At 55.0% G+C, this 17,011-nt stretch overlaps 8 protein-coding genes across 8 annotated transcripts; 4 read left to right on the forward strand and 4 right to left on the reverse strand.

Moving 5' to 3' along the window:
* Positions 1–468: 468 nt before the first annotated feature.
* Positions 469–877, reverse strand: PV07_10766 (uncharacterized protein; the record flags this gene model as incomplete). Its single annotated transcript, XM_016398126.1, has 2 exons — positions 469–764; positions 814–877. The coding sequence occupies 2 exons, from the start codon at positions 875–877 to the stop codon at positions 469–471; spliced, it is 360 nt and encodes a 119-aa protein (XP_016245317.1).
* A 15-nt stretch (positions 878–892) lies between these two features.
* Positions 893–1,677, reverse strand: PV07_10767 (uncharacterized protein; the record flags this gene model as incomplete). Its single annotated transcript, XM_016398127.1, has 2 exons — positions 893–1,114; positions 1,159–1,677. 2 exons carry the CDS (start codon positions 1,675–1,677, stop codon positions 893–895), a joined length of 741 nt encoding a protein of 246 aa, XP_016245318.1.
* A 1,673-nt stretch (positions 1,678–3,350) lies between these two features.
* Positions 3,351–3,656, forward strand: PV07_10768 (uncharacterized protein; the record flags this gene model as incomplete). Its single annotated transcript, XM_016398128.1, has 1 exon — positions 3,351–3,656. The coding sequence occupies one exon, from the start codon at positions 3,351–3,353 to the stop codon at positions 3,654–3,656; it is 306 nt and encodes a 101-aa protein (XP_016245319.1).
* Positions 3,485–5,144, reverse strand: PV07_10769 (uncharacterized protein). Its single transcript, XM_016398129.1, has 3 exons — positions 4,753–5,144; positions 4,196–4,694; positions 3,485–4,143 (listed from the first exon to the last, which is right to left on the reverse strand). Exons 1-3 carry the CDS (start codon positions 4,760–4,762, stop codon positions 3,891–3,893), a joined length of 762 nt encoding a protein of 253 aa, XP_016245320.1. The 5' UTR covers positions 4,763–5,144; the 3' UTR covers positions 3,485–3,890.
* A 663-nt stretch (positions 5,145–5,807) lies between these two features.
* PV07_10770 (uncharacterized protein) lies at positions 5,808–6,898 on the forward strand (the record flags this gene model as incomplete). The annotated part of the gene is made up of 3 exons (XM_016398130.1): positions 5,808–5,873; positions 5,930–6,115; positions 6,170–6,898. 3 exons carry the CDS (start codon positions 5,808–5,810, stop codon positions 6,896–6,898), a joined length of 981 nt encoding a protein of 326 aa, XP_016245321.1.
* Positions 6,899–7,460: 562 nt separating this feature from the next.
* PV07_10771 (uncharacterized protein) lies at positions 7,461–9,140 on the forward strand (the record flags this gene model as incomplete). Its single annotated transcript, XM_016398131.1, has 1 exon — positions 7,461–9,140. The coding sequence occupies one exon, from the start codon at positions 7,461–7,463 to the stop codon at positions 9,138–9,140; it is 1,680 nt and encodes a 559-aa protein (XP_016245322.1).
* An 887-nt stretch (positions 9,141–10,027) lies between these two features.
* PV07_10772 (uncharacterized protein) lies at positions 10,028–12,013 on the reverse strand (the record flags this gene model as incomplete). Its single annotated transcript, XM_016398132.1, has 1 exon — positions 10,028–12,013. One exon carries the CDS (start codon positions 12,011–12,013, stop codon positions 10,028–10,030), a length of 1,986 nt encoding a protein of 661 aa, XP_016245323.1.
* Positions 12,014–13,160: 1,147 nt separating this feature from the next.
* On the forward strand, positions 13,161–15,006 carry PV07_10773 (uncharacterized protein). The gene is made up of 3 exons (XM_016398133.1): positions 13,161–14,343; positions 14,438–14,502; positions 14,570–15,006. Exons 1-3 carry the CDS (start codon positions 13,294–13,296, stop codon positions 14,718–14,720), a joined length of 1,266 nt encoding a protein of 421 aa, XP_016245324.1. The 5' UTR covers positions 13,161–13,293; the 3' UTR covers positions 14,721–15,006.
* Positions 15,007–17,011: the final 2,005 nt, after the last annotated feature.

Consider the following 17,011-nt stretch of genomic DNA (forward strand, 5'->3'; position numbering starts at 1 on the left):
CCGAAGAGGATAAGAAAACGTTCCGCTGGGGAATGAGATGCAGATGTGGCTGGAGAGAAGGGGCAGCGCCGATATTCATTGCAGTTTGGACTGCACGCAGGATCCGTCGTTGAAGCTCTAAGCTGGCGCATGGCTGTAATGAAATGAAATTCGACTCAATATATTATGGATGCCGAGCCTATTGAATATGACTCTGTTGATCATTGCTTCGGAACAGCTGATTCAATCGGCAGAAGAGATCTATCGCTGGTCTCGAATACCAATTTGGTTGTCGTTCTGACGGTGTGACAATCTAAGATCCAGGCAAGGTCTGGGAAGATCCTTCAGTCGACAGTCCATAAATGGCAAGAATCACGCTTAGGGAGAGCCAGAGAGACGGGAGCAATCCATGCAATAGACGGGCGATTACATATAGAAGCTCAACAATGCCCTGTATCCGAGTGTTACCTAATTCTCTGGTGACTGGTGCTATTTCTTCTGTTGCTGACGAAGAATATCTAAACACAGCTGTGTACAGGAGGAGATCTCGTTCACCTCATGCCTGTGATCTATAGATCGAATAGAGGCGAGCGGACTCTTAAAAGCCTTGGAAGCGTCAAATTTGTCGCATCGTGGAATCTCTTCTGGGAACTTGATCTTCACGAGGTCTCCGAGGCGGTGCTCCACCAGTGACACGACTTCGAAGAACCCGCCAACGAGGAAAGGCGTACTCTCGTGGTAGTAGTAGTCGCTAGTCCAAAGATATGGAGACGTAGAATCCAGATCTGGAAACAATTCAGCAAAAACTCCCGCAAACTCTTCGAGAATATGTACACTGCTTGGCAAGCTTCAGGGCTGTGAAGGTAGCGATGTGTTGACGGTTGACAGAGGTTGTCATATCCCGTAGAGATGCTCAGGGTATCGTGCTCTTCTCATTGTCTGTGCCTGAGGGCCATAAAAAAGCAATACAAGACTCGACATGTGGACGGTACTGCCAGGCAAATAGAATTCTTGTCCTTGTGAAAGATTCCTTTTTGGCGAAGTCGGTCAGATATCCGTTGCGCGGAGGAGAATCGTCCAAGGAGACGACTAGGTCATCTGCCGGTGATAGCCATGGCATGTTCGTTTCTTCAAACTGCTCGAGTGAGCTATGATACGGCGGCGGACTTGAAGACTTACAAACTTGAGGGTGAAGAATCTGCCAATAATTCCCGGTGAGAGGCATTCCACATTTTGCGTGGGATTTTCTCTGAGAAGGTTGGATTTGGGTAGCTTAGCGTAAATTTGCAAATTATGAGATGAGTTTTCTTCAGGTGTCTGTGTACTCGTGGGAATAGTCGATGTTTGTCGGCTGAAGGGTTGGTCACCTAGAGCAAACGATTTCTTGAGACGCCGCCTGCGTGCGTATCGCTCGACCCGGGCCTTGGGAACAGGAATGCCGCGGACAATACCATCTCCACCAGGATTGCTTAAGACAGCATCCAATTCTTTGGACGTGAAGTTTTTCCGGAAGCCCCATTTGGCGAGCTGCCGCTTGTACTGTTTGTCTGTAGCATGGAAACCATGGTTACTCTCCATCAGTTGTATCACACCCTGGAGTTCGAGGTCTCGATATAACCGTTCGATGTCAGAACGATGCTTTCCCCAAATGTCTTCGGGAATGCGAGGAGCTCGTGAAGTTGGTGCTGCGGTGGCCATTCAGCCGTGGCTATAGCGTGCGCCGAAGCACGACGGGCGGAAAATCAAATTAGAGCACGCTTTCAGACTTCGGAATCGGAAGATGTAACGGGACTGATGAGCAAAGGAAAACTTGACCTCGCCGACCTTGAAGAAAGAGTAAGCTCTTTTTTGCTGAAGGAGTAACCTATTCATTCCCTGGCCAGCAGTGCGCTGGGATCCCAAAGTTGCAACTTTGTGTCATGTGCAGATGGCACAAGCACCAGGAGCGACCCGGGAAGCGAGCCAGGCACGCAGGGGCGAGGTGTTGGCGAGCCTATCGGATGAAGACCAAGCTGCCCAAAGTTGCAACTTTTGGCATCCCAGGGCGGTAATGAGGAGTGAGAGGTAGGCAGGGGTCATCAGGGGCGGCCAAAAGTTGTTACCAGCAAGAGAATAGACCGTCTTTGGCTTCCACGAGTTGCAACTTTTGGCATCCCTGGGCGTTGATGAGGAACGAGGGGTCATTCGTCGCAGCCAAAAGTTGTTACCAGTAAGAGAAGATTGTCTTCAGCTTCCCAGGCTCCGCCAGTGCGAGCCAGTCGAACATGGCAAGTGTCGACGCACGGACACGATCGCTCATGCTATCCATGCCGGCAGGGCCAAAACAGCCGTCAGAGCCTGGTCAGAAGTTGATGCGAACAGAACGCCAGCAAGGCAGAGTGCCCACATCGATGCCTCAAAATTCGCCAACTCTTGGCGGTAGTCCGCTGGGAACTGCTGGATGACGCGCATCCCTTGAATGGTTTTGGTATAGACCGGCCAGCAGGAGCAAGAGAGACGGGAGTCTTGCAGGAGACACCAGCTGAGCCACATTCATCAGGCCCGAGAGACCACGCCCCCAGACGATGTCCACTGCGTCCAGGCGGTCACGGTCCGCAGCCAACCCTTAGTAGGTTGTCGAATTATTGGCTGATACGCTTCCGTGGTCGGGGGAACCTCGCCAGCCTATCATTAACATTCGGGACCTCGAAAGCGACCTCCCCACTCTAGCAGGGATCAGAAGCATTGTTCGAACAAAAGTTGTTGATAATGGTATATAGACGGATGCCCCAATGCTGATTTCACGACATTCTCTTCCCATCATTGACAGCATTCACCGATACAAGAGACCCAGGAGACCAACGACCGAGTCACAGCACCGTATTTTCCACCTTCTTTCTCTCTTTCTCTTGTCCCCCAAAGTTCCCTGCGGCCCTTCGTGAATTCAGCCTTACAGAACGCCGACAGGCAACCTGAAGCAACCCAGGCTCTTCTGAGGACACCGCCACACTGAAAGGACCCACCATGGCCCTCGGAGCGGACGCCACCGTGTCCATTGTGTTTGGGGTCTTCATGGCCATCGTGGCTCTTCTCGGAATGTGGCAGGTGGCGCACTACGCCGCACGTGGTCTTCGAAGTGAGTGCGACGCCATCTCACATTGACCCGGGAGGGGGGGACCTTCAGTTAACCAAGAGTGCAGCCCGTGACCCTCGTGTCGACAGCTTTGAACTGGAGGCATAACACCCAACGACGGCGGCACTGTACAACATTATCTTTCCCATCGCCGTCAGTAAAGGTCATATGGGGGCGCCGTCTTCGTCAGGGATCAAGTCAAGGTGTTGTGGTGGTGGGTGGTTACAGAGAGCACTGGTGTCGGAGGTGTTTAAGATGTATGTACTCTCGCGAGTACTCGGTACTGGGTTCAGTTATGCTTTCCGCCAAGGTCAATCCCGTTCGGTCGCCCGCCCACAAGGTCGTGAACTCTAGGACACCAACGACAACGAGGGTTCGGTCCAACATGTTAGAAAGAGTCAAGTGGCACAGTTTCCAAGCGGATCGACTTGGCCTCGATGCCCGACACAGGCCAATCCAGCCATCTTTCGCGCGAGCCCTCACAGACACCGTTCAACACCAAGGCGAAAGTCAAGAGTTCTTCGATCGGGCATCTGGTTGGAACTGTCAGATAACATTAAAATAGACACTACCCGTTTGATCTGTGTAATATCATGACAAAGGTCGTCAACACCAAGACATTTTCTCATCTGGGTGATTTTGTGTACGTTCTCCCAAACTCCGCATCCCGCGACCCATGCACATTCTGGGCGGGGACAAACCAAACAAAAAAGGTCTGTACAATGACGGGCTCTTCACTCGTATTTCACCTCAATCACTCTCTCACCATCTCCTCTTCCATCCTGGAGGACTGCTGGTTTTATGATCCGTACTCCTTGTCGTGAACGAAGCTGCCTCGACTCCTTGTGCTCCTGCTCCTTCGGCCTCGGAACGTAAATCCTCGTCGTTTGGTTGTTCGGGGCTCGCGCCGTGACGACCCACCCATGCAGAAGAGGATGGTGCAAATGAAGAAGCACACAAAGGCTGCCCATTCGAACCCAAAGGCATACTCGCCAATGTCGGAGGATTGACCGTTGTTCCGAAAGTTGTTGCGCCCCTTGACGTATGCGGCACTGTTAAGTCGTTAGCACACTGGCGCATGGCCCACGACGTATGTCCACTCACGTCATAAGAGATGCCTGAATTGCCTGGAAGATCATGGCCAGCATGGTCAGGAGACCACTCAGATAAGAGCCCAGTCTCGTGCACAAGGACAGCAGTCCAGTGAACAAGGCCATGACGCCGAAGAAGAGAGCCATGAGCATGAAAGCAAACATGAAGCGCGTCATATAGAAATAGTAGCCGTGGCGGTCGACGAAGTTTCGAGGCACGTTGACCGTCGTGTCAAAGGTCCGATGAGACGCAGGGTCAAGTGGGAAGGCCGGGTGGACATCTGAATAGTGCTGGTTGCCGCAGTGGGTGCGTCCATTTCGAACACCGCACACGTTCCAATATGACCATCGGGACACAGGTGGAGCTCCTGGTATATTGGCCGTGTCCGCTTGTAGGATATAGAATTTGTTGACAGGGCCATGCTGGACTGCGCCCGCGAGGAGGATGAAGAACATGAAGAGGAGGCCGCCGGCGAGGAGGACCAGCGACACAAGACCGAAGAGACCGTTACCTGCGACGCTGCAATCAGTACCTCGGGATCGCCACTTGCGGGATCAAGCTTTGCTTACGGGACGCCATGGCGGCGCAGAGCTTCTAAGGTGGCTGGAGCTCGCAAGAGAGTGCGCAGCCAGGCGACGAGATAGAAAGGTAGAGTGCGATCCGATGGCGCCGTTTTGAAGGGTGGAAGAAGTTCTGAGAGCGGCAGAGGGACAGCAGCGCGGGGTGGAATGAGAAGGTCGAGGTGGTGTGGGAGGAGATGCTCTTGTACTAATGCAGCAGTGGTAAGAGAGCTTGTGATGTAGGTCGGTATGCAGGCAGTAGATGTAATGCAGTGTCTTGGATGAGGTCACCCAACCAAAGGAGCCACCAGAACTGACCACCCACTAGAGCTTGATCCTTCCCGTCCCTCAGAGTGACAGCCGAAAACTGGCGGTCGATGTACCGAGTAGCTTGGTCGACTGTGGAGAGGGACTACGATAGAGAAGGCAGGAAGCCAAACAGGGCCTCGGGGCGAGACGGTTGGAGAAAGTTTTGGGGGGCACCCACCGCACCCAAGAGGGGGAGTACAGGGTGCACAGAGAGCAGCACCTGGGATGAACCTCCCCCCCAAGACCCAAGAGAGCCCCCCCACTGCTCAACCCCAAGGGCACCAAGCTTCATTATCCAACTTTTGGTGGGCTTCAGCTTGGGCTCCAGAGCTTCCTCCCGGGTGTCTCGATGCCTTCCTGGGCAATGACGCAGCGCCGAGCAAGAAGGGTAAGAGGCCCAACACCCGCGGCACCTTGTGGGTGCCCTGCAGCACAACAATTCACCACGTCATCAACTCTTGCTCCACTTCACACATTAATTATACCATATATGGCTAGTTGCCGAGACCCGGCTTCCAATAGCGTCGAACTCTAATCCTCGCCAATCCTCCCACCTGGCGAGCTGGAAAATCACCGGTCCGCAGTTTCGCACTCACAGCTTCACTGGTGATGCCAATAATCCTTTGGCTCCATCACCTGATATCAAACCATCCTTCCACTTGGTGCCAGCCTTGCCTCCTAAATAATACCTCATTACTGTCTTGCTCCCTCATGTTTATTGCACACCTCCATGACTGACTATTGATGTTTCCGCAATGTCGACGTGGGTCTACCCTCCATTGCCCCCTGACGAGCTTCGGAAAGCCGAGAATGAGTCTTTGGTAAGGTTGAACAAGTGACAAATGTCCTCCCGCCTCACCGACTGATTTGGCCTCAGAAACTTGAGCTGCAGTGGCTGCTTGAGTCGCTACAAAGAGCCTTGCCTGCTCTCAAAGAAGCCTTGGAGGAATGTGCTGCGCTGTTGGCGCCGAAGGAACCTGGGTCGACTCTGGTCTTGTCATCCCTCAGATCTGAGAGTGTGAAAGGCTTTGTCACGAGGGTTGGCACCAAGCTTGTCAAAGGCGTACGCCGGCTCCCCCCCAAACTCCAGAACCTACCTGATCTGAAATCGATACAGGACATCCATCTCAGGCTGACAACTCTGCCACCAAACACCCCGAGAGGCACCACCACTTCTACCCCATCGACTCGCTTGATATTTCATTCGTCCTCCTCCTCCGCCGAGATCGTCCTCTCGCAACTGTTGGCTGTCAAGTCCTTGCTCAACGACGCACTCGACATAATCGACGTATCAAGGTGGACCGGTCAGTCGACTGACTCCTCCTTCATCTCTGGTCAATTGAAGCTGCTACATGACCATTTGCGTGAGGCCAAGACCTGCTTGAAAGGTCCAGTGGCCGGCACCGATATCTCTTCTATCCCAGGGGCCGAATGGTGGACAAATAGCCCCGATGAAAACGTGTTTCAACCTCCGCTAGGCGAGAATCTCAGTCTGCACTTTACGATTCAAGACGCCAATCTGGTCCTCACTGTGCGGACCCTCGCTCCAACCTCTCCAGGTGGAACTCCCAGCACGCCTTCGGAGGGGTCTTTCTCTCTGTCTGGGCTCAACCTCAGGACGAGATTGCTGGGACTGGGTCCTAAGCCTCCGAATCACGACGAAATGGGCGAAATTTACGAGTGGCGTGGGCGGCAAGATGTTATTGTCCGTGAAAAGGTCCGCGTGGAGACGAGCGATCCAAGCTTGTTGAGTATTGCCGCCAAGTTGAGTGCTCTTGAGCATGAGGTTGGCCGTTGGAGGATGAATCTTCGGATCATTCTGACGGGCAGTACTGAGGAGGATTGAATGCGATCCCCGTTTCCCCGAGAGTTTCATGGCTTGCTTCGACCACTGCAAATCTCCCAAAGACTCGTTCCACCCGCCGACTCTGCGATCTTCATGGGGAATACTCCGTACAAGGACATCCGAAGCCGATAGTCTGGTGGAGTTTTTACACGTGATGCGCAGTTTCGCTCGCGCCCAAAACTCAAACCTGCAGCGCGACCTTGCCAGTTTTGGCCTTCAGGGAGTGTTCGTGCTCCCCAACCATGCATCTACTCCGCCCGCGTGTTGCACTCCCACAACTTCAGCTGCTCGATCTCTCCCTGCGACGCTCCGACCGAGGCGCATTTTCTTTCCGCTCAAACAATGACTTCAAACACAGAGACAGCAGTCCTGGTTCAGTTCAGCTGTCGAGCATAAAGACGGCGCGTGAAATGGCAGCCCAGACATCGATGAGAACAAAGACTGTTCTTCCGACAGTCCTTTGTTCTCGCAAGACTCAAGAGAGCTGGCCCGGTTGCCCATTCCTCGGTGTCTTGGACAAAAGTCCCGCTTCAAGGAAATTGAACGTGGTTACATATATAACATGCCTCCGGAAGTCATCAACGGGGACATCCTGCTCCATGCAGATAAAGAGCAATCCTACTTTCCAACGACGGGACCTCGACAATTAAGCTCTTCGAGTAGAATTAACCACGAAAGGGCAACTTCAAGTACAGGGATGCAGCGGGAAACCTTTAGTGAGATCGAACCATTTTCTCGGACTGAGATCACAAGGCCACCTCATCTTCGACGACGCATTACGATTGGCGGTTCCGGTCAGGATGTAAAAGACATCGAGCACAGACCTTGGGCATCGAATACAAAGAATCCATCAACCAGTCACCCAGGTGGAGATTTCGGATTTGCGTCTGTGAAGAGCAATTATCCTCCCACCAGCTGGAGGCCCACTGCAGCTGCCCATCTGACCATCGCAGATGTTGAGGAGAACGCCTTATCCGAAAGCAGTTCAAGTGCTGGTGTAGACAGTGGGTATGTCAGGTCGAGCACCACTGTCAGCCTTGGACAACCATGGCTCAACCCATCCTTATCTACCAGCACAATGACTTCGAATCCAGCGCAGAACGCGAGAAGACCCCAAGCCTCATCCAATCCTGCGCCTCAGTCTTCTCCAGCTCGATCAAGTTCTAGTCGCCGCTACAGCATAATCTTTTCCGGTCCCACGGCCGCAGCAAAGGCGGAAACCCCACCAAACAGGGTGACCGGCGGGTCGGCTCTCGGTCGACGAGCTTCAGCTGGGGCGGCCACTCTGCCAGCTCCGGACGCTGCGTACGCGCACACTTACTACTACACTGTCTGTTGCCACACATCGCCTCCAATGTCTCGTCCGCTCAACGTCCAGCCTTTACTTGTGCAGTACCACAAGGGTCTTCTGGCGTATCCACCGTCCCATCTGCGTGGGTACAATCCTGATGAAGCGATTACCCCTCCGAAGATTTACGTGCTGGAGGGATCGTGTTCCGAGTGTGATATCACGGCACGACGCCACGCTGAGTCAAAGGTGTTGGACAGATATACTCATCAGCTGGAAAACCTTTACATTCAGTTGAGTCTTCTGCAGAAAGACATCGCTAGTGAACATTGCAATGTGTCACTCCCGGAAAAAAGTGACAATGCAATAACGACATTTGCATTCCCATCGACACTGGAACTTGAGCCTGAAGCGACCCAAGCGATTCTCGAGATCGAAGACCAGCTGGACCAATTGGTCGGAAAGCGCGATCGTGAAGTTAAACAGATCTGGAAAGGATACACTGCGAGGTGGGGTCCAGCAACGGTTGGCATTCACCGCGAAAACAGGTTTCGCGGACGAAGTCGAGCGGGGACTACCGACTCACGAGACCACGTGTCTCAGGATACAGCGGGCTCAACGACCAGTTTCGGCGTCCCTTCTGAGGATCGCAGTCCGGGACGAACTCGTACCATGACCACAGTGAGCACACAGCCAACGGGACCACCCTCGCGCCTGAGCCGAAACAGCAGCTACGATACTCGGCCACGCACCAGTTCCGTCGGCGGTCCACAGGAACGATACTCGGACGGAACATACGGCCTTAGCGTCGACTCGTCGGTGGATGGCGTCAGAGGACGGGGTCGGATGGTGGTCGACTGGATCCGGCCGACGCGACGGGAAGGGCGGAGCAGGAGCGTGGCTCAGGCGACAAGCCGGCCAAGCAGTCGGCACGCGCAAGATACATCAAGATAAGGACAATCAGTAGAGAGATATACAGGATTGCATCTCTTCACATTCCACACCATGCATGATCGCAGGAAAGTGTTTGGGCGGGTAGAGTGAAAATGGCATTTTGCAAGGGGAATCCCAAAGGAATTTCTACCAAGGCTGAATCAAGGTGGGTTTGTTGCATTCTAGAGGCTTTACGCGGGTTGGTGTGTTGCATGGGATGACCAAAAAGAGGGGGCATCCAGCGCATTGCCGCGGAGCATATAGATCTTTTGGACATGACCAGAGGGCCAGAGCAGAGGGTGGGATGTCAGCATATCTATCTATCGTGCTAGTTCGAGGAGAGGGCGAACACTGAGCCTGGAGGGGAAGAGGGTTGGACAGACAGCACATGTGTACAGCAATCGAGCGACGATGAATACAGACAGATAGACCCCTTGGCTTCTCAATCTCTGGTTTCTAAGCATTCCGTTTCCCTTCTCTGTGCTCTGTTCCTTTCTTCACCCGCTTTTACTACCGGCTCTGCTTACTTGCTTGCGCTTCGCCTGTCCGATCGCTCCGCGGTGTCACGAAAAGAGCGCACAACTGTATAATCTACCTGGTAGTTTTATTCTTTATCGCGAATATTAGTACCCGTTTGCCGTCTCCCCAGAGCCGAAACCGCGCGTCGATCTAGCTGGCTAGCCGGCTAGATATCTTCTCCAGAGAATGCCCAAGCACACAACTCTACCCCGTGCCTTGACGTGAAGCCGCAAAGTTCTTGAACCGAGTTTTGGTCCGCGACAGAAAAAAAAAAAAGTCTTCTCGTTCTATTTTTATACCAAGAGGACAACAATACAGCCAAACGCACAGGGACAACGGCCACGGCCACGACACGATCTGAGCATGTCCGTAGACGCAGGAGCAAAGGGCTACAGCTTGGCCCGCCCCTCGTCGATGCGCTTCCAACTCGCGGCATCTAGCTCCTTGAACCGCTCCTCCTCGAGGTCTAGGTAGTACTTCCTGGTCCTGCCGTGGTCGGGGGAGGTGGAACCGGCGGCCCAGTCGATGTTCTTGACCACCATCTTGGCGTGCTTGAAGGTGTCGCCCACGTCGACGAGCTCGTCGCGCACCATGACCAGCCTGGGCACGGCGTAGCGCGGGACGCCTTTGCCTCGCAGCGCCTGGAACAGGCGGGTCATGAAGGCCTTCTCCCCGGCCAGCGGGCCCGAGGCCTCCTGCTTCTCGTGATTGCTGTTGTTGTTGATGGCCGAGTCGAGCACGATCAGCGCCGTGCCGACCTGTCCGTCGTACTTGGCCAGCCGCTTGCCGACGACGACGGCGTCCTTGACGCCCGGCAGCTCGGAGATGAACGCCCGCACTTCGCCCGCCGACACGTTCTCGCCCATCCACCGGTACGTGTCGCCGATGCGGTCCACGAACCTCACCCAGTTGTCGCTCTCCTGCACCAGCAGGTCCCCGCTGCGCTGGAACAGGTCGCCCTTCTCGAACACGTCTCGGAGGAACTTCTGCTCCGTGGCGGACTCGTTGTTGTGGTAGTTCGTGTAGGTCGCCAGGTTGTGGATCCGCGCAATGGCCTCACCCGGCTCGCCCTTGGGGCACACGACGCAGAAGCCGGTCTTGGGGTCGCGGACGGGTGACTCGGTGTCGTAGTCGAATCGGATGATGAATTGATCTTTCTCCAGGATCTTCTTCCTCAACGGGCCCAGGTACCCGACTTTCCCTGCGCCGGGCTGGCCCGCGCGGTGGACGTTGTCGAACTTAACGAGTCCCTCGGTGGATCGGTAGAATTCGCGGACCTCGGGGACACTGAACCGCTCTTGAAAGGCTACCCAGACATCCTTTTGCAGACCGTTGCCCGCGGCCACGATGACGTTGTGGTTCTTGTCATACTGCCCGGGTGGGGTGGCCAGAAGGAAGCGACACAGTTCGCCGACGTAGAGGATCCTCGTGGCGCGGGATTCATGTACGTCTTTCCAGAACCCCCTGGCCGAGAACTTCCGCGCAAAGCAGAAACAGCCGCTCTGCCCCACGGAGTAGCACATGCCGGCGAAGAATGTGGTGCCGTGGAAAAGGGGCATGCATGAGTATGCGCGGAGGCCCTGGAGGTATTTCTTGGGGTTGGCGGCGTCGGAAGAACTAGTGCATCCAACCGCGCAAATGAGACCATTTTTGATACTGCAGGCCTTGGGTTTGCCTGTCGTGCCAGAAGTGTAGATCAGGGCGGCCACTGAGCCGAGTGTTTTGGGTGGTGTCGGAGGCAAGGACGAGGCTGGTGATAGGGATGGGTCTGGGAAGGGAAAGTCGATTATACCTCCATTGTCGGTCGAGAGCGGCGAAGGTCGAAAAGAACCCAGATTCAGCCTCACGGTCTTGACATCCCCACCACCCATTGACTGCGCTGCCGACGCTGCATAACCAGCCAAGTCCGGGGTGCTGAGAATCAGGTTTGATTTCGGTAGCCTCACACAGTGGAGCAATGTATCGTCCCGGAGGGCATTGTTGATTAATGCAGGAGCCGCTCCCAGCCTTGTCAGAGCGTAGATGATAGCGACCATCTCGGGTGAGTTCGTCATGAACACAGCCACGATGTCTCCATCTTTGACACCCAGACTCTCCTTCAAGCCGAGGGCCAGTTCATCCACCTGAGCCTTGAGAGCTCTGAAATTCCACGAGCGGCCTTCGAACCACAACGCATCGGCATTTGGGTCGCAGAGTTCCAGCATGCGATATAGGTGAGGTGATTGAGGACCCAGTCTATCTACGAATTGCACCATGCGCTTCGTAAAGGATTTGTCCTGACGGTATTGTTGGATGTCCCTGCTCACACCAATGCGTTGGTCGGCGTAGTAGAGCAGGCCTGCGGCGGCGGCGGTGGACGCCGCTATGGTGGCCATCTTCAGAAGCCAAAAGGGTCGAGTGTATTATTGATGGATGTCGTGTTTTCGACGACGAGAGATGTTAGATAAATGGTCAGAACTGAAAATTGGTGTCTTTTCAGAAGAGTGACCTAGCACAAAGCCCCTTCCCGTTAGAAGCTGCCGTGCCTCGGTCGCGAGGTCGATGCTGATTTATCGCAGTCCAGTATGGATATGCCGTAAGGTGCTCCCCCTGTCAATCTAGGCTGTAACTAGGACACGAAGCTTACTTTTCCCGTGTTGAAGGGTCCTCGGCCAATGGACGTGGGCAAGGCTGGAATGATCTATCCGAGTCGTACGGACGTAAAATTATTTTGGAATGTCAAGCAAGGCGCGTGAGTTCCGCGCGAGAAGGAGGGCTGGCTACTACCTGAGATGGTAGCTCGGAAGCTTCCTCGACAACGAAGGCACGTTGGGTGAAGAAGGGTCGGATGGTCTCCCCAGACAATGCGCGGTTCCCCGGGCCGAGAAGAGTTGGAGAACCCACGTCAGCCCAGTTTGAGTTAGTGAGGCCAGCAGCCACAACGTCCTTCAGAAGCCCCACGGGCGCCAGAGAAATGCAGGAGGAGTGGGTAGAGACGAAGGGGAGGCGGGACGGGGGTAGCTGGAGTCTGATATATAGCAAGGTGTTTGGGAGAGAAGAGGGGAAGGAAGCGTGTGAATCCCACACAATCATATTGTCTTTAAATTGTTCCTTGGTCTCTGGCCTGAATCACACAAGGGCCACAAGGGACCTGAATCACACTTACCGATTCCCCCTAAAACCTTGGAGGGCTTAGAGTCTCCTGTATGTGGAGGTGGGGCCAGGGAGCGGACAGTCTGGCGAGCTGCGAGCTGTGGCAACCCAGTAACACGGTATCATAAGGAGGAGTGAGTTTCGATAGGTGTCTAGTAGGCGCCTGCATAGCACGAGCAGGAGTGGCTTGTGAGAAGCGCTGATGTGAGGGAGTGGTGATGTTGGGAGAGACAGTGAACAGGGAGAAGTGAGATGGGACGTTGGTCGTTGGTCCCGGAACAACTGCCGGAACCTGAAAATTCCGCAGATGCCGAGGCAGTTTTCCTAGCGACATTGATTGCTGCTTTAAGCCACTCGACACCCAAGTAATATTACTATTCCTCCTGCTATCGAACATTCCTATATAACACTCGAGGACGGAAGATTCCACAGCCTCGAATATCTTGAGTCCTGTCTTCTTTCCGTTTCTTGTTTCCTAGTAAGTGACCTGTCTACTCCCCACCATCCGACCACACCCAGCACAATGAGCGCCCAACGACGACTCGACGCCATCTCGGGCCAACTGTCCTCCACATCCGCCACCACCCAATCTCCAGGCCTGCAGAAAATCCTCGAGAAGAACCCCGACGACATCGTCATCACATGTGCCACGCGCACGCCGCTCACAAAGGCCCGAAAGGGCGGGTTCAAGGACACCCCGACCGACGAGCTGCTGATCCATGTCCTCAAGGCCATCAAGGACAAGTCCGGCATCAACCCCGACCTCGTCGAGGATGTCTGTGTGGGGAACGTCCTCCAGCCCGCCCCGGGCTTCGTTGCCAGAAGCGCCGTTCTCGCGGCAGGATTCCCCGTCACCACGGCCACGAGCGTCGCCTCCAGGTTCTGCTCGTCGGGCCTGTTGAGCATCCAGACCCTCGCCAGCTCCATCGCCATCGATGTGATTGACGTCGGCATCGCCGTCGGGCTCGAGAGCATGTCCTCCAACAGAGACGCCCCGCCTCCCATGAGCGAGACCATCATGTCCCACCCGATCGCCAAGGACAATGTTGAGCCCATGGGCTGGACGTCGGAGAACGTGGCCCGCGACTTCCACATCACCCGGGAGATGCAGGACAAGTTCGCCGAGATGTCGCACAACCGCGCCGAGAGGGCGCAGAAGGAAGGCTGGACCAAGGACGAGATCTCGCCCGTCACGACCAAGTGGATCGACCCCAAGACCAAGGAGGCGAAGACGGTCACCGTGGACAAGGACGACGGCATCCGACCGGGCACCACGTACGAGGGCTTAGCCAAGATCCGCTCCGCCTTCCCGCAATGGGGGCCGACTACTACGGGAGGCAATGCGTCCCAAGTCACCGACGGCGCCGCGGCCGTGCTGATGATGAAGCGGTCGACGGCCCAGCGGCTGGGCCAGCCCATTATCGGGAAGTACGTCAAGAGCACCGTCGTCGGGCTGGAGCCACGCATCATGGGCATCGGCCCGAGTCTGGCCATCCCCAAGATCCTGAAGAAGACCGGCCTGACCAAGGACGACGTGGACCTCTTTGAGATTAACGAGGCGTTCGCTTCGATGGTGAGTTTTATGCCCTTTTCTTTCATTCCCCTTAATGCCATGCCTTTAATGCCATGAATTTTCCGGAAGCTAATTACCATGATTCGACAAATAGTACGTTTACTGTGTCAATGAACTCGGCCTGGACATCGACAAGGTCAATGTCCGGGGTGGTGCCATGTGAGTGTTTTTCTCAATCTCTCCTTACCCTCTAAAGGTCGTGCACGAGCGACTAACATTCTACCAGTGCTATCGGCCACCCCTTGGGCGCCACCGGGACCCGACAAGTGGTGACGCTGCTTTCCGAGCTGAAGCGGCGGAAGCAAAAGGTCGGTGTCACGAGTATGTGCGTGGGCACGGGCATGGGCATGGCCGGTGTCTTTGTCTCGGAAGCATAGTTAGTTAGATGGTCCCGTTTTAATAGGCGCTGGCGAAGAGAATGGCTATACAAAGTGGATCTCGGACCCATGAATCCATCCCAAAGCTCGCAATCAGGCTGTCATGACGGGTTCGCTTGCCACACGAATCGTGATTCGCATTTCACAGACCTTGCAGAAACGCCAATGTCCGGTTAAGAACGTGGTCACAATACCCCATTGATATTGGGAAGGCTGGGGGTGCCATTATGCGTGTGAATAGTTGGGACTGCAGGCCTGGCTATGAAGCAGAGCGCTAACGAAGGATTGGGCATCAGATTCATGATCATGAACACTATCGTGCGCGACGTAGTGGACGCTTGTTCCCTTTGATCCCTGTTCATCCTTCGTCACGGTCCACGGTTGACGTTCCGGATGTGCCTTCACAGCGTTTTGGCTCTGCGCTCGGCTCTGGCCCTCGCCCTGCAGCTCTTCCTCCTCATTCTACTCTCGAAGTCACGCGGACTTCAAACCGTCCAGCCTCACTTCTTCGACGGGTCCGCATCGCCGTAAAACTGCTTTTTGTCCATCTGCATCTCGTCGTCCGCGACGCCAATGGTGGCGAAATACTAATCCCCTCGGCCCCATGATCAGCCCTTGAGAACGGTATTGGATCACGGAGAACAGAAACACTGGGGGTCCAAGAGCCGGGGCGAGATCTGAGGGAGAAAACACTTACGGCCATGGCCTTGCGGTTCGCCTCTGGGTTCATGGGCTGGCCCTGCTCGTTCATGGTGGCCAGCAGGCGGAAGTAGTTGATGTAGAAAGCCGGCGTGTACGTGTTGAAGAACTTGGCCTCCTGGTCGTACGGGTTGCTGAAGGTGTGCGGCGACCGCGGCGGCACCGTCACGTAGTCGCCCAGCTTGGCGTCGACAGTCTGCCCGTTGAGCGCGTGGAAGCGCAACGTGCCCTGCGTGACGAGGAAGGTTTCGTCGTGCTGTTTTCGGGGGGAGAGGACAAGGGGAGCGCGTTAGTCTGAGAAATAACCGGATGCGTGGATAGAGGGATCGGTGGGACTGTCTCTTACCATCTCATGCCAGTGTGGAGGTGGACTTGGATCCCGCGTTGTCGGTCAGCCTCTTCAGCAACAGAGACTTGACTTGGGGATGTTCTTACCCGGACGTATGGGGAGGGACCGTGAACTCGGCACTGGCGACACAGAGTCAAGGCCACGCTCCTAATATCCCATACCAAGCTGCGTCGAAGTCCCGCCCAAACACACTCACTCACCTGCCAATTCGATCTGGCACCATGGCAGTCAGTCGGTGCGGTGCGCCCTGCGGAGGTCCTGACTTGGTCTTTTACTCACTGTCTATGACCTAGTCAGCAAGGGATTCAGAGGGAAACCTGTGGCAGACCGAGGCCACGCACCTGTTCTCGAGCCATCCTCCATGATTCGGATGGTGATTGTTCCCACCTTGAACGTCTCGCCCGCCTTTGCGGGGACAAAGTTGATGGGCACCGTAGGCGTCTCCATACTGTTTCAAGGTCTAGAGCACAACGACTCTGTGTGTATTTGTGCAATGCCGAAGAGTGGGATGTATGGGCCTTTAAGGACGAGCAACAAGTGTGAGAGGAAGAGAAAAGGACAGAGACGCCCGTCGGACGCAGATTCTCCCAAGGGCCGACGCCCGATTTGAGGCCGACCATCGAATCCCCATCCCAGCTACCGGAAACAGTCTACGCTCTGAACACCTAAGTCATCTCTCAGATGTCAGGAGACGAGATGGCGACTCGGTATTGTCTCGCCAATGAGTCCGGCACGCACGTCCACCGTACGTCCGGTGTATTCGAGTTTGACTGTATACGATCCAAATCCCACACCTGTCTCTGATGGCCACAAAACTCCAATATCCCTTGCTAAATCGTCACGCCCCTTGTCTACGTCCCCTTAGAGATCTCAGAAATATTCCACGCTCATATCTTGCCAATGTACTGATCAAATATCTTCTTGATCTCCAGCGCGCTCTTCTTCGGGTGCCGCGTCTGGTCGTTCTCGTAGTCCACATAGGTCACTCCGAAGCGAGTCTCGTATCCTTCGGCCCATTCGAAGTTGCTGTGCATCCATGTGTTAGCATCAACAGTCCTGCAACAGGAAAGCGGCAGCACCTACTCCATGAGACTCCAGGCCATGTACCCGCGACAATCACATCCATCCTCCGCCACCGCCTCGGCCATGCTGGTGATGTAGCTCCGGAAATACTCACACCGGAAATCGTCTTCGAGGATCTCCTCGCGCGACAGGTCGTTCTCGCCTTTCACGCTCGTGCCGT

Source organism: Cladophialophora immunda, assembly GCF_000835495.1.
Source record: "Cladophialophora immunda strain CBS 83496 unplaced genomic scaffold supercont1.6, whole genome shotgun sequence".
NCBI lineage: Eukaryota > Fungi > Ascomycota > Eurotiomycetes > Chaetothyriales > Herpotrichiellaceae > Cladophialophora > Cladophialophora immunda.

Coding starts and splice junctions, on each gene's coding strand:
- PV07_10769 (XM_016398129.1), bottom strand. Junction 4,144..4,195: donor ATTCAGGCATCTCTTATGAC/GTGAGTGGACAT, acceptor ACGACTTAACAG/TGCCGCATACGTCAAGGGGC.
- PV07_10773 (XM_016398133.1), top strand. CDS start 13,294: ATGAGCGCCCAACGACGACTCGACGCCATCTCGGGCCAACTGTCCTCC. Junction 14,344..14,437: donor ACGAGGCGTTCGCTTCGATG/GTGAGTTTTATG, acceptor TTCGACAAATAG/TACGTTTACTGTGTCAATGA. Junction 14,503..14,569: donor AATGTCCGGGGTGGTGCCAT/GTGAGTGTTTTT, acceptor ACATTCTACCAG/TGCTATCGGCCACCCCTTGG.